Source organism: Perca fluviatilis, chromosome 6 (assembly GCF_010015445.1).
Source record: "Perca fluviatilis chromosome 6, GENO_Pfluv_1.0, whole genome shotgun sequence".
NCBI classification, from domain to species: Eukaryota; Metazoa; Chordata; class Actinopteri; order Perciformes; family Percidae; genus Perca; species Perca fluviatilis.
In genome coordinates this window covers 7,663,614-7,680,248 of record NC_053117.1, presented here as the reverse complement: position 1 = coordinate 7,680,248, position 16,635 = coordinate 7,663,614, and the positions used below count along the sequence as shown (strand labels likewise).

Sequence of the window (16,635 nt, the reverse complement as noted above, 5' to 3'; positions counted from 1 at the left end):
TTAAAGATGTGGCTTCCAAAAAAAAGTTGCATCCTCCATGCAGTTTCCTTGTCAGCTCTGTCTCCAGCCAAGAAGGAGCAGCGGCCTCTGGTGATGGTATGTAGCTTCGCGAACTTCCCTATCCCAACCAATAGTTGAGCGCAGTTGAGTGCTCAACCCACCAATCGTCGAGCAGTACAGGCGGCCATTGTGGTCGGTGCCATTGATGACAGACCGGACTGTTTTTTTAAGTCTCAGGTAAGTTCGGTCTAATTATCTGCTAATTAATGAATGAACCTCGTTATATTTTGGGATAATGTGCCTGATATTCAAGGTTTTACATGGTAATATGTCGTTAGCACTGTAGTCTACTGATGTTAATGTTATGCCACCAATTGGCTGGGCTACCACCGCTTGTGAATTACGTTTAAATAGCTAGGTTCGATCTCTCTGAAATGCCTTTAAAACGCGACCTGACGATCACTGGAAATAGTTTAAAAACATCATCAGACACTTTAGCTAACTTCTTAAGACCCTAGAGATGCTGTTACAACAGTGTGGAGTTGAAAGTCGATGTGTAATCATGCTTTAGATGTGTAAACATGTCAACCGCGATATGCACGCTAAAAACAGAGTGATGAATTGGCTATTTTTGGTTCATACTTTTTTGAGGGCTGAGGGCCTCTGAAAATGTATTTATGTCCTCATCAGATCATCTGGCTAGCATGTTTAGACCCTGTAGATGTTGTTACTACAGTGTGGAGTCGAAATTCGAGGTCTAAATATGATATGTAAACAGAACACATGGTGTGTTAATGAGTATTACAACTATGTGTGTGTGTGTGTGTGTGTGTGTGTGTGTGTGTGTGTGTGTGTGTGTGTGTGTGTGTGTGTGTGTGTGTGTGTGTGTTCAAATGGATTCTGTATGGTGTGATTTAAATTGTTCGCTTTATTTTCATGTAGAAAATTGCATCTGTGCCCCCCCTTTAGGTTTGAGCCTATAATTAATATTTCTTCATATTTTACTACACCAGGTGAAGGTTAAAAAAAAAAAAAAAAAAAAAAAAAAAAAAAAAAAAAAAAAAAAAAAAATGGGTGAGAAGAATGAGCGTCTAAACTGGCAAAAGCAGCGAATGCTGGAGTTTGCTAGAGAGTTCCCTTCTGTCACGTGTCATCTTGACAAGAGGTCGGAGGTAAGATAACTGGGTTATCTGGGTCATCGTTTAGATCCTTTAACTAAGATTACATTGTAATTACTGAATTTACAATCACATTACAATTTCTCTTTGGTTTATGGAAGAATTAAGCACCTTCAATAGTAAAACATCAATGTTTACTCTGTACAAAAGCTTATGCTTTAGACATGTTAACAGCTCATGTAAGATGTTGAGCAATAATCAGTAGTAGTGTTGCAGAAGTATATCAGGTATGTGTGTGATTACCCTACAGTTGTCTTTTATTTTCTGCAGAAAATGGAATCAAAGAGAGAAAAGTAGACTGAATCTACGGTTTCCGAGTTCCAGCAGGATCCTGACTATGCAAGTGATGCTGAATTGTTGGCTGCTGCAGGTAATGTTATGCTGAAATGAAAATGAAATGACCTTTGTATTATTCAGTAATTGTAGTTTGTGTTGTATGTATTCACATATTTTTTTGTACTATAATTAACACTTGTGTATTTTTAAGCATTCTTTTATTTGTTTTGTTTCATATTTATTCATTTAGTTAACTTGTTGCTATATTTATTAATACATTTATTTATTTCCATGTTTATTTTTTCATTACTGTAAATTTGCATCATCCGAAATATAGATTTCTTTGATTTCAAAACTATCCAGATAGAAAATATCTTGAAGAACGAGAATAGGGAATTTTTGGTATCATCATAACAAAATGTATACTTTATACATAAATGTTGATTTACAAAAACTCTCCCAGTGTTAAATGCACTACAGAATTAATTTTTGATGTTTAATAAATGTATAAAAAAGGTCAACAATGCCCAAGCCATGTCTGCATAATTGTTTCCTATCATCTACTTAAAGGCACTGACACACCAACCCGATTATCGGCCGTCGGACAGTCTGGTGAGGTTGGTGACTCCAGTCTGTTCGGTGTGTTCCGTGCTGTCATCAGTCGGAGGAGCCGTCTGCTTTAATTTGGGCCAATTTGACTTGTTGAATCGGCCAGTGGGCAGTCGGACTCAATGACCAATCTGAAATGATGAACGGGATGAGTGTGACGAACGCCTCTCAAACTTTTATGAAAATCTTTCAAACTGACCTTTGTTGATCAAAAATAGACAGATTCAGCAACTGTATGGCCTCTTTTATGGCCTCCGCTTAAAATGTTTTCAGAAACACATTTCGGTGAACCATTTTCATAAAATACGAGATCGTATCGTATTTTGAACGAGTCGGCATTATGCTCGGCTTTGAAATTCAGGAGAAGCCATTTCATTTTGGACGACAATACAGATTAGCGCCACCTGCTGTTATGGGAACGTATTATGTCTCGCGCACGCGCAGAACGTATGCTCAAGTTGGCGTCGCTTCAGTGTGTTCCTCATACGGGAGCCGAATGATCAGTCCGACGGTCGGCTGTCGGGTTGGTGTGTCAGAGCCTTAACACTTCTGTATTTCAGCATTCTTTTATTTGTTTTGTTTCATATTTATTCATTTATTTAGCCTTTTGCTATATTTATTAATACATTTATTTCCCATGTTTATTTTTTCATTACTGTATTTATTTATTCATTTCATCATGTTTTATTTATAGACAGCCCATGGAATGATGCAGTTGAGGTGGAGAGTTGTTATATAACACTATTTATTAGGGATGAGCGAGTACAGCATTATCTGTATCTGTATCTGTTAACCATATGAATTATCTGTATCTGTATCTGTACTCGGACTGGGCGGGGCCTAACCCGAAAGTGGGCGGGATTTAACCCGGAAGTGGATCGGGTTGTCTTGAAATGGGCGGGGCTTTAACCGGTATGTTATTTTAAGCATGCTGTCAGTACCCGATCCGTTCCACCGGCACGATCCGTTCTGCGCATGTGCAAGATGACACGTATGCCATGACGTATGCGCAGATGATAATACTGTTTTACGACCTGCCCAATCTGTTCCACGCTAGCCTCCACCGGAATAGCTAACAGCTAATTCGGCTAACTGCTAGCAGACAGCCTTCAGTCTAAAATAACGCATGCGCAGAACGGATCGTGCAGGCAGAACGGACAGCTAGATTTGGTCTAAAATAACGTTAAGTCAAACATAATGGGAAAAGCAGGCTACAGCTAAATTAAGACTTTACAGTAATAACAATAAAGACAAGTATTGAGTGATTGTATTTTAAATGAGCACAAGTAGAACTGACATAACAGCTGTTATATATGTTAACGTTTATTTTCAAGTTTTATTTTGAGGGTCTTTTAAAGTTTACATGCTGTCTCAGCTAGCGGTTAGCCAAATTAGCTGTTAGCTAAACTAACATTAGCTTAACTGTGGAGGCTAACGGCAGACCACTACAATCAGCTAGCGGTTAGCCAAATTAACCGTTAGCTAAACTAACATTAGCTTCCCGGTGGAGGCTAAGGGCAGACTGCTATAATCACCTAGCGGTCCACCGAATTAGCTATTAGCTAAACTAACGTTAGCTGGAGGCTAGCGTGGGAACAGATTGGGTAGTGTCGTAAATCCTCGTACCACAGCGCATGCGTGAACATCTTGCGCATGCGCAGATCGGATTGTGCAGGTGGAACAGATTGGGTACTGACACATGCAATTGATATGGGTTGATCAGAAATTTTTATATTTATTGCTGATTAGAAAACTATTTACATGACAGCATCAGCATCGAGCATTGAGCTTGATCACGACAGCAAACAAAGTATTTATACCACAACTACCTTTATTTTTTATTTATTCCAAAAAAATGGTTAGAGCCAGCGGACGGTTTTAAAAAAAAAAAACTCCGATGACGGGCAGAGAGAGAGGGAGAGAGTGTGTAATGCTAATTAATTTGTAATATAGTTTTATACCACTACTTCCTTTATGTTTTTTTATGAAATACAGCAAGAAAGTGTCAGGCACTCGTGAAGTAAAAAAAACTGGTTAGAGCCAGCTGACGGTTTAAAAAAGAAAAAAAATCTCCAACAAGCAGAGACGCAACGCGAGTCGCATTCTACCCATTGACATATATATAATGGACCAATAGATCCCGTTGCTCTGGACGGAGACCAGTGAAGGCTATTAGAAGCACTTTTCCGGTGATCCCTTGCTTTACTGCGCAGCCTCCAACTGACGGAGACAACGTAAATGTGACGTGAGCAACGTGTCTAAAAGTTGTAAGTCTTTTGGTAGCTGTGCCAAGAGAAATCTCAATCATTCCCAATCTTACAGAGACAGAGAGTGTAGGTATATGTAAGGAGATAACATCAGCACAGGCTAATTATTGATAACTAACATGCTAGTTAACATTAGCAATTAAACCTAAACAGCTAATGTAAGTCGAAACTGCCTGCAAGCTTCTCCTGTACTATACGGTAATTCCTCTACTGTGCGACAGTAAGTCACTTGGTTATGACACAATCGTTAGCCTATTTTTACAAAAACGTCTGCTACGGAGCCATAACGTGAGGTACAAAGTAATGGAGCCTTTTATACATTGTCGTGTTTCTTTAGAACTAAACAATGGACAAATAGAGTCTTTAAACGCTTCAGATGTAAAGTTATTCGCAGTCAAGTGACGTAAAAAAAAAATGGCGGTCAGTGGAATGCTAACAGGAGGTGATACCTTTGTAGCAACAAAATGGCGCCATCGGAGGTTCGAGTTCTGAAGCGAAGATTACCCCATTGATTCTACCAAGCACCACGTCTGAACAAACCCCACGTTTACCTGAACTCTACTGGTTAATAAGTAAATACTACAAACCAAAGTAAAAAACAAACCTGAAGAAACCCTAAATGTTAACAGAAAAGACCCGCGAACCTGAGTGACTGAGGGAGGGACAGACAGAGTGAGAGATAGCTGTTCTCTTCTCAGTGTTCTGTGTGTGAGTGAGCAGAGCGAGTGTGTAGGGGAGGGGCGCTGTGTGACTAGCCTATCACAGAACGCAGACACAGTCAGATACCCAATGACGATTTTTATTCAATCCGAGCACAGATATTGACTCATATTACTCGTATAATACTCGTACTCGGCAAAAGTGCTTTATCCGTACCGGATACTCGTTTCAGCCGAGTATCCGGCTCAACTCTACTATTTATATTACTTCACGTCCAGGGCTGGACTGGGACAAAAATATCGGCCCTGGCATTTTTGGCCCCAGACTGTGATTGGTCAGACACATTCCCTGCAGACAGTCCTCTTAAAATATACGTGCATTCTATGATATGAGTTGCCTAGTGTTCTGCGTTCATGTGATAGTTTTGGATCATTCAAGAGGGGTCTCAAGACTTATGTGTTGATCTTACACTTAAATAATTAATTAATTCTTACAGTTATGATTTGTATATTTATGGTACTTTTATTTTTTTATTATTATTGATATTTGATATTGTATTGCCATTATTGTTATTATTACTATTTTGTTTAATATTGGCTTAGCAACTTTTAAAAAGTGTTTACTCTTAATTTGAATTGGATTCATATTTTGTCGCTTTGGACAAAAGTGTCTGCTAAATACAATAACCATAACCATAACCCTTCCCAAAAGCTACAATAAAGCTGAGAGTAGTATATGCCCTGGAAAAGAGCACCAATACAAGAAAAGCTAAATAAGCAATTCAAGGAACACTGATGCTTGTATCAACACTGATTTTATAGATCACACAAACTTTCCAGCTACCCAACAGGCTAACCGCTAGCATTTTCAATGTAAGCTTAAACAGTTAGGTTACCTGACAGCCACTAACTTTAACAGTCAAACTGCTTGTTGTCGTTATGACGTGAGGCGCGCACACGCGCACGCGCACACACACGTATACACTCACACACACACACACACACACACACACACACACACACACACACACACACACACAGCCTCCCTCCCTACCTTCCTGAGAGTCCCTGTTCATTTTCCTACTCCTTACCACGTCGTCAACTAGTCTCTCTTCCATCTTTTCCTCACTCGCACCCATATGGCCCTGTCGTGCTTCTTCCCTGTCATGATGCTGTTTCTGCTTCTCTGTATAGCCAGCTACCTCTCCTCCTCTACTTCAGGTAATGCTGATGTTGAAGCAGCTACTACAGCCCCAAACATGTCAGAAATTTTGGCACATTTTGAGGCATCCGCCTGTAGATTCTAAATCTTTTTCTCCCGTTATTTCTCTGCACATCCCTTGCGCTTTGGTGGTCGTTCGTCCATTTTAACATGGATGCTAAACTTCCAGCATAAGCATAACTATTATGCTTGTGTCTCAGGGCCGGGTGTGGGGAAGGGGGTTCCTAGATTTGATTGGGTCAGACCAGTGCCAATAAAGACAATTAACCAATGGGCCGCTGTCAGTTCTTTATGGGCCGGCGCGGCCAAAAAATAAAAATAAAAATAAATCAACTCATATAATGCTGGCTAGTGAAATGAATAATAATGCGTCATATTTTAATTGTGATATTTTGTGAATTAAATCTGAATCTGAAACGTGCACTGGTAGAGTTACCCAACTTCCCTTACCAGCCGTTGCACAAACATAGTAGCGCCACTCAACCAGGGAAAACCCTGAGGCTTATGTAACGAGTGTAACAGATAAAAAGTGCAGATGCACAGCCCCTATCCATCAGTCAACGAGCTGCACTGGAGCTGCTGTGAAGCCATAAACCCGAAGAACACGCAGAGATGTCCGCATGTGAGTTTGAATCGCTGGAGAAATCTCTGGAGTCCCACGTGCCAGAGGTCGAGCTGTCAGAAGTGAAACGCATTTTATTCGGAAAGGAAACACAGTGAGTTGTCGCGAGAGTAGCTACTTGTTTAACTGTGCTGAACCGAACCAGTCTTATGGATCATATCATTTTCTATTCAATTTGTTCCTGGTAAATTATTATTCTGTTGCATGGACTTTGGTCAGCTGTGTAAGATCTACAGTGTTAAACACACAACCTTTAACCTGTGCAAAGAAAGGATTACTCATTAAAAGGTTTAAAACGTTCTAGTTTCTGTGTCCAAGTAGGCCACTTGCTACACAATGGTGTTATTGCTTCTTTTTTTTTATGCATTCAATTGATCTAAGTGACAAGGATAATACAATACAACATAGAACACGGCTGCACGATCTACATACGTGTTGCACAACCTCTTCACATCTGACTATTTGCTTTTAAAGTTTTAGTATTTCAAATATTAGAATACTGGCTTTTCCTATGTGTATATTAAGAGACTAGCAAAAACTGATCTACCTCATGTCTTTATGTAAATTACATCCAAATGCATTTTGAGAATAATGTCAAATCACTATTCTGGTGTAGCCCTGTATATTGTTTTGCATGTTTTGAAAACATCACATAAGGGTGTCCATTGTGTAAATACTGATGAAGAAGCTTGTCTGTCGCAGGAAGTTGGACCTGCCTGCATGTGCTGTGAGTGCTGCCGCTGAGCGTGACTTTGAGCTGAAGGGTTACAGGTTTGAAGCTGCACAGGAACAACTGAGGCCACCAAGAAGGATCCGTGTGGGACTCATTCAGAACCACGTAGTTCTGCCCACTGATGCTCCCATCCTGGACCAGGTCAGGACTCAGACACATGTTATTAAACAGGCCTGTCGTGGTTTCAGTGGGATAGAGATGAACAGGGTGCTGTGCATTCTTAAAGCTACAGGTTATAAGTCACTGGTGTAAACCCTCTGCTTGTCCCCTCCACAGGTCAATGCCATCCATAGCCGGATTGGTGAAATGGTTGAAGTGGCAGCCATGTGCGGTGTAAACATTGTCTGCTTTCAGGAGACCTGGAGTGAGTGTTTTAGTGAGTCAGAACTAGGGCTGGGTACCAAACTTTGATATTTTTATGCACCGACCGAATTACCTCCTTAGTATCGAGTATTGAAAAATGTGTCCGTCATTACCAAATATGAATATCTCATCAGCGTCAGCCAATAAGCACACAGCATGCTTGTACCATGCTTGTGATTGGCTGTCTAACATTCCACATCATAGAGGAATGCAGGAAAAACTCCACGCTATGCACAGAGACGGGGCTCACACATGTGTATGTTGTTGTATTTTGGGAAGCTTGACTACAGTGTGGATCAAATAGGTGTAAAGTAGCTGAAAAAAAGATTTGTACCGTAATGTGTTGTGTTGTAATGTCTTTTTGTTAAAATGGATTTAAAAAAAATTGATAACGTTCAGGAACTGGTATCAAATTCACAGTATGGATGACGATAACGAAAAGTTTTGAATGATACCCAGCCCTAGTCAGAACTGCACATAACATATTGGCCAGTTAACAAAACTAACCTTTCTTTTGCTGTCCCCAGCCATGCCCTTTGCTTTCTGCACCCGTGAGAAAGAACCATGGACGGAGTTTGCAGAGTCTGCTGAAGAAGGAAACACCACACGCTTCTGCCAAGAGGTGAGATTCCAGAGGTCTGCCACAGTGCAATGATATGCTTTACAGTGCAGAAGCCCAATAATAACACTGTGATTCTATCATTAGCTGGCTAAAAAATACAACATGATAGTTGTTTCTCCAATTCTGGAGAGAGAGGGGCTGCACAGCACTCTGTGGAACACAGCAGTTGTGATCTCCAACTCTGGAAATGTGCTGGGAAAGAGCAGGAAGAACCATATTCCCAGGATCGGAGACTTTAATGAGGTTAGTGTGTGATTTCCCTACATGCAGCTGTATGAAATTAGGCAAAGTGCTTTGTTCACTGTGTTTCTTTTACACTCAGTCTACATATTATATGGAGGGCGACACTGGCCACACAGTGTTCCAGACACAGTTTGGGAACATTGCTGTTAATATCTGCTACGGGCGCCATCACCCTCTCAACTGGTTCATGTACAGTATGAATGGAGCGGAGATCATCTTTAACCCATCAGCTACTGTTGGAGCTCTCAGGTAATAGACTCAATGGAGTAAGTAGTATTCATCCTGGCATTGCTGCATTAACAATTGCTACAATGATGTCTAATTTTTTTGGTATTATTTCATTTCATCCGATTTAGTTTTTCCCAGTGGTGTAGGCTATGTGATACGCAGGAATACGCCATATACCCAGTAGGAAAAGTCAAGGTTTTCTGTATACCCACTTAAAAAAATGCTATGATAACGATACGTAACAACGATTGTTTTTTGTGCGAGAACTTTCACACTTACGTTCATAAATTCACCCCACCTGTCTTGCAAGTCGCATAGGAACAACAACACAGTTGCTTGGCAGTCATTCTCTTTGCAAATTTGAAATTAACTAATGTGAATCACTTGAATCACACTTGAAACGAAAGCGAATTTAAACTACACAGTATTTTGGTAAGCCTGCCCATTAAACTATACTGCTGCTTCGAGTGACACTGTAGCAGACGTTAACGGTACGGAAACTACAGAAAATGAGCCAGATAAGGCTGATGCTATATGCGATAACGTTATAAAATACTTATGGGGTTGACGCTCTGGGACGCGTCGCTCTGTGACTGGCGATTATGAAGCTGGGAGGGAAAGATCACAGTATACTCACTACAAAAAAGCTAGACTACACCACTGGTTTTAGCCTGTGATTATTTTTGTTTTCTCTTTTCATTAAAATTGGGTTTTAGTTGGCAGTTATTCTGTGTTCTATTTTCATCTTAAATTGACTATAAGTCACAATGCCCACTAAGAGACAGTTTCTGTCTGAAGTTTCTGCCTGTAAAAGGAAGTTTTGGAAGGCTTGCTCTTGGGGGGAATTTTTGGGTCTCTGTAAATTTTTTGTGTGGTCTAGACCTACTCTATCTGTTGTGATTTGACACTGTAAATAAAATGTAATTGAATAGTGGTACCTATTCCCTTTATTCCCCCCCAAACTAGACCTATTGCTGTTGCTATATACTGTACCGTCAACATGGCTGAAGTTGTTGTTAGTTATTGTTTTATTTACATCAATAATAATGTTTTTTCTTGTCTACAGTGAGCCTATGTGGTCCATTGAGGCCAGGAATGCAGCAATAGCTAACCACTGTTTCACTTGTGCAATCAACCGTGTTGGGACGGTAAGTCAGTCTCCAGAACTACAATCTGTCTGCAATCATTCACAGAGGTCTGATAAATGACAGCATATGAGAGCACACAGAGTTGCGCTTTTGACAATCAAGTTCATGGTCGTAGCCAGATTTTAGACATAAAGTGTTGTTTTCTTTAAATCTGGTTTGGTTAGAAAACATTCATAATTTGTAACCCTTGTATGGTGTTCGGGTCTGTGGGACCGTTTTCAATGTTTGCTAAAAGAAAAATTATGCTATTATTTCAGTCAAACTCCTTGGCCTTGACTCATTTTCTGTGAAGAACATAAAAAATGACTTATTTTCAGTGACTGCACACGGTACACCCCCACCGCCACATAACTATTACATATGAGGTGTTCGGGTCTACTGGACCCGAGTGTAATAATTGTGTAATAATTGTAGGTGCTATGAAACTATATTGTCTTTCTACACCTGCTATTCCCACACAAAGTTACAAAATTGTTATATTTCAAGCACTTTCACCTGTTCTGATTAAGTTCTAAGAAATAAGCATCAATAATGATCAAAAATCTTGTTTGTATTTTTTTTTTTCCTTTTTTATAATTGAATTTCCTTGTTTTCTCACAAAAAACGAAAATGATCATATGATCAGAAATGTGATCTTAAGGGGGTAAATGGCAAATATGAACCATAAATGATGTATATATCATTGGTAATTGAGCTAAAGTAAACATCTGTTAAGTATGTTTATATAAATTGTTATGGCTGTATTGATTTAAAAGCCTAATAATCAGGTGGGTCCACCAGACCCGGGAACATTGCTGTGTAACAAAAATATGAACACCTTACAAGGGTTAAACATTTTATAAAATGCTTTTGTTGTTGTAAATGCTACAAAAAGCTGTTGTAAGTGCTACAAAAATTGAGATAAAAAAAATTACGATATTGGAATTTTTTGTTTTTATCTCAAAGGCCAGCTCTTCTTTCCCGTTTGTGATAGGGTCAACATTTTCCTCAGCCTGTACCCTGTGTTTTCAGTCAACAGAGATATTGTTGGGCTGAAACACTGGCACAGCTGTGGCTCACTGCAGAAACATGACAGTGATCTGCAATATATGCCGCTCTCTTCCACGTGCATATGTGGATAGCGTTAGGCAGGAAGAGCACACCTCCCTGCCTTTCCATGTGCATACATAGAAAGCCTCAAGCAGAGAGAGCAGCAGTGGCAGGATCCCCCTAGGGTACAGAACAGAGCAGCATCCATGACAACAGACATGACATTGATTAAGTCAGACAACATGAATATAAATTTAAAAGGAGGAGCTGGGGTGGAGGTGGGTTGCAAGCGCTAGCAGAGATGCACTGAGGTAGGCAGTTTAAATAGAGCGCTCTATTTGGGAAATCCAATCATGTGCTTTGGAGGGAATCAGCTGAGCCATCAGCTTGTGTGCTGGCTTAGGGACTGTCATCTATGAGCTGAGTAATAGCCAAGCTTGACAGTGACCTGCCAGAAATTACACTATGCTCCATGTGTGGCCTGATGGATTTCTCTCGTTGCTGGTACAGGTTTTAGTGATTGAGGAAGGAGTGCATCATATGTCTGCATGTCGGCTTCAGTGATATGATAGAGCTGAGTACTGCAAACACGCTGCGGAGCGGACAGAAGTTATTCTTGTTTTTGTACTGCTTCAAGCAAGCAGTACAAAAGTGAATGGTATCAACTTTTGGAAACTTCAAACAAATATCTCTGAGGACTGGTTCCATGTGGTTCCAAATGGCAGATGCATCCTGTCTGAGTGGCTGAGAACGATGACGTTGAGGTCGTGCGCTAGTTTGAGTTTCCCAAATGAGTCAATGTATTACAATACATTTACTATAGTCGGCTCAACAGTCACTGTGATTGCTGTGCAAAGTCTTCCCTGTTTAGCATGCATTTGGGTCCTGTGTGGAAGAAATGTAGGGGGAAATTACATAAATAAACATCAAGAGGTTAATGAAACATTACAAGCCATATTAGTATTTATCGTGATCATAAATTATATTCAAGCCTCCACTGAGGATGATTTGGAGGTTTTTGTCAACACCGTCAAACTACATTTTATTGCTTTTTATATATATCTCACTGTATTAACAAAAACTTGGTACACATTTTGAGCAACCACAAAATAAGAGTAAATATTGCTGGAAATTCACTGCTTTTAGTTTTATAGAGACTTTTCACTCTGCCTTTTCATCTGGTAAGTATTCTATTCATTTTAAAAACATTTTTTATTGTTTTTTATCAAACTGAAATGATAATCCCTCATTTGAAGACAAGTGATTTTGTGGTCAATGGGCTCACATATAAAAATATAATTCATTAAATTAAAAAACAAACTTATGAAAAAAGTTTACATTTGTGCAAAAGACCCTCAGATGATTAACCCTGATTATTTATATTCATCAACAGAATTAGCACTTTTCTTAGTGGGACATGTTTTAGCCAAATTCTCAAGAAAGTATACGTATACTGATTATTATCCTAAAGACTATTTACACACCCAATTCTTCCCAAAATTGGAAGTTACACAGCAGTCGGTTGTGGTAGCTATGGCCCTCTTCAGGCGTCTCCACTCAGCTCAGTCACTGTTGGGAGCCGGTGTGACCTTATGTTTATTCGTGTATTTCACACAGGAGCATTTCAAAAGTGAATTCACATCTGGTGATGGAAGAAAAGGTAAGAGATTTATTTCCTAGAATTGAGAAAATTAGCGTCATTTTCATTTAGCTTCTTTAACCTGTAAATGTGCATTAGTATGTTTATTCTAACGGATAGAAGGTAATGTCCGCAACACTGCTTTAAACTCCCATATTTAATATAAAATGCAACGTTTCGACCCAACTGGGTCTTCTTCAGGCCTGAAGAATATTAAATATGGGAGTTTAAAGCAGTGTTGCGGACATTACCTTCTTTTCGTTTTAAGTACTTTCATTTGTCCTGCACCTGCCAGAAGGTGGGATGTGCACACAGTTACTTTTATAAATATTCTAACGGATAACCTGAATATTTTGTGATGTTGTAGTATTTATTTTATCTATAAATGTATTTGTGTTTTCCTAGTCTGTCATGTATGGTCCTACACACAGTGTTTCAGTACCACTTAGAGCTCTCCTGACTTTTGCAGCTCACCATGACTTTGGACACTTCTATGGATCCAGTTATGTGGCTGCTCCTGATGGCAGCCGCACCCCGGGGCTCTCCAGGACCCGTGACGGACTCCTGGTGGTAGAATTGGATCTCAACCTGAACAGACAAATCAGCGACAAATGGAGTTTTAAGGTAAAAACTAACTGGGAATTGCATACAGTATGTTGCCTTCCTGTATGTCACATTTTTACCTACTTTAATGCTACATCTACACTACTATTGACGCAAGAGTTTTAGCTCCAGTCTAAACTAATCTCCGTCCATATTAGTCTATATCCATGACATTCCAGGTCCGGGATTGCTCCGTTGCCGCCGGAAATTCCCCCGGATTTCAATCTTTTCGGCCGGATGTCCGTTACCTTCCGCTTTCTTTGCGTTGGAATTTTAAACTCCGGTGGATTTATGAGGACTATGGTTAACTGCTCCTCAGATCTCTGCAGGGTAAATCCAGACAGCTAGCTAGACCTGTCCAATCTGAGTTTTCTCTCGCACAACTAAACCAACTTTTGAACGTACACATGTTCCACCCAAACAAGTTCCTTCACGAGGCTTTGCAGCGTCACTGTGGCTCTGCCCGGTGCTTAGCGCCGCCCATGACGATTGTGATTGGTTTAAAGAAATGCCAATAAACCAGAGCATGTTTTCCTCCCATCTTGAAATGCTGTGTGATCTCCCCAGACCCTCCTCCGCAGCGCTGTGGAGGAAGGTCTGGCAAAGCGAGACTACGTTCATATAAACATGTCTGACAACGCATAAAACATGACCATTCGTACATGCTGGGCATGGGCGTGTTGGTGTAACATTGGAAGCAGATTGTCTGAAGTTACTCTGCAGTTGACAATCATGGATGTATACGTTGAAAACACAAAAAATACTTTGGAGAAACAACAACAATAACGAAAAGTAAGACAGGGATTTATTTGCTTGGACCGATGACGAAGTGGAACTTTTACTAAAAGGTTTGTAAGCCTACCTAACCGATAAGACCGACTGACGTGCATCGTTGTTACCAAAGGAACATGCCCGTCCAGAATACAAAGCAACCCAAGTGTTTTCAAACCAAAATGGGTCAGCAGTGTTTCCAAAGTCTCCATTCTCGGAAATGGTTTATTATTGTGGATGCGAGGCATAACTTAGCAAATATCTTTTCCATTCAGTTGTTGAATTGAATTGAAAAGATATTTGTCTTTAAAGCTATAGTGCATATTGTCTCCCCCATGAGGAATTCTAAGTAATGAGAATAAAACTGTCGGTGCATCCACATGACCCAAGCCTTCCATGATTGTGCACCACCCCCACCCTTACTCTACGCAGTTACTTGTAGCCAAGGAGGACACGGAGGATTAAAAAAAACATGATGGTTGCTTCAGAAGAGGTTATTATCTTCACTTGATTTTCTGAGCGCAAGAGTCGCCGGAGGACACCAGTTTCTGAACATAGCCATACTGAGAAATACTGAGAGAGTTGTGTGGAGCTGATAGTCTTAATTAGCTTTGTATCAACTCATTTGGCAATGGCTTGAATGTAAAAGATGTTCATTGATATACAAAAGATACGCACTAAAGCTTTAAACAAAAAACGTAGTAGTGTAGCTGTAGCCCATAAAGGTTTATGTGTTCCTGCAGTGATTGGTTGGTTGTATATTAGACATACTAGCTAAAGAGGCGAAAGGTTTTAAGAAGATTTGTATTATGTAAACACCATTGTGTCCGAAAAACAATCTATTCTCCTGGACTACTGTTAATCTATCTATGTAACTTACTTTGCAGATGACTGGGCGATATTCTGAGTATGCAGAGGAACTTACCAAGGCTGTCAGACATGACTTCAAACCCAACATAGTGAAGGAGTAGATGATGTTCTACTATAGTAGATTTAAGTTTGAAACAAACCAAGTTAAGTTCTTTTCTTTTTCCCTAAAGTTGGGGATTTTTTTATTAGGAATAACCCCTTGAGATATAGCATGTCTTTTTTGAGGGGGTCCATTTTCTTCTGCATAATTTGTCTATATTTGTTTGTATGTCACATTGTTGGCATTTTCTTGGTTCCATCCCTTTATGGCAGAACACTACATTCAAAGTCAAACCAGTGTTCTTTATAAGTGGATACCTAACTATTCTTGATTTCATTGTTGATCATTTAACACAAGCCTGGCTTTTTCAGTTGTCTAAAACTGTACATGGAGCTGTAGACAGATCAACAAGTCCTTAAAGCGAGACCATGTAACTGTTGCTGAACAGTGGCCGTTGCAGCCACAAGTGCCAATTATGGATTAAGGCTAAATGCTAAAACTGTTTTGTAACTGTAGCATAAAGTTGGGAAAGTTCACAAAGTCAGTGAGTTACACATTAATATATATCTTAAGTTTGCTAACATTAACTATAGTTAGCCACTGTCTGTAAGCCAAAGGTCTAACTAGACCAAGTAAGGCTGTAGTAGCTGAGTGCATTGAATTGAACAAGGGTTTGTTTTATTGCAAATGAATTTAACTTTTAATCAGTACAACAAAAAATGACTTGTCTTAAAAAAAAATTAAAAAAAAACTTGATAACAATATACATCACGATATATGAAATAACCACATGTTAAAGCCTATTTTTGTATAGTCCTGTATGAATTAAATACTTCATACTAAGAATGAAAAGTACTAAGAATTTAGTAATTTTATTGAGAACTTTAGTGCAAAATGAACATAACGCGCAAGGATCAGAGCATAGTGTGTAAATGTTGCTGTAACACAATTGGGCTGCGGGTTTTTCTGCGACACTGCGATAGAAATGATACAGAAAAAATATATAAGATAGACATATTTATATCGTTTAGCCGATATAGTGTACATCGTCCAGCCCTAGTCTCGCTTTAAGGTCAAAAAAAAAAATTTCATAATTTTTTTTGGGGCTTTTCCGCATTTAATTGATAGGACAGCTGAGAAAGGGGAGAGAGAGGGGGAAGACATGCAGGAAATTGTCACTGCATCAAGGCATAAAATTCTAAGTATACGTGTGCCTGTTCTACCCACTGAGCCAACCCGGCCACAATCTGCATAACTTTTAAAGACTATATAAGATGGATCCAACTAATTTTCATTAGAGGCACCAATAGAAATTTGTCATAATCATTAAATGATCAAATTAATCAATCAAATGAAAGCATTTAGGCTATTTTGGCTGATAAGATAGATGTCCTCTCAGGACTGTGTGGGTATCATGTACAGAATGTGACTGACGGCTCCTTCACTCTCTAGTGAGCTTTGTTGCTACTGCTGGAAACATTTTACATCTTTATTGTTCTTAGCACAAAGAGTT

The 16,635-nt window shown here is 39.6% G+C and overlaps 1 protein-coding gene across 2 annotated transcripts; it reads left to right on the top strand.

The window, feature by feature from the left end:
• The first annotated feature begins 6,697 nt into the window (after positions 1-6,697).
• upb1 (ureidopropionase, beta) lies at positions 6,698-16,453 on the top strand. 2 transcript variants are annotated; one of them, XM_039804485.1, is made up of 10 exons: positions 6,698-6,833; positions 7,536-7,707; positions 7,843-7,930; positions 8,457-8,551; positions 8,636-8,794; positions 8,874-9,043; positions 10,089-10,170; positions 12,817-12,859; positions 13,308-13,462; positions 15,100-16,453. In XM_039804485.1, coding segments are annotated over exons 1-10 (1,050 nt in total). In that variant the 5' UTR covers positions 6,698-6,831; the 3' UTR covers positions 15,184-16,453. The 2 variants fall into 2 exon arrangements, with proteins under 2 accessions (XP_039660419.1, XP_039660418.1); XM_039804484.1 differs by having other exon boundaries at positions 6,698-6,927.
• Positions 16,454-16,635: the final 182 nt, after the last annotated feature.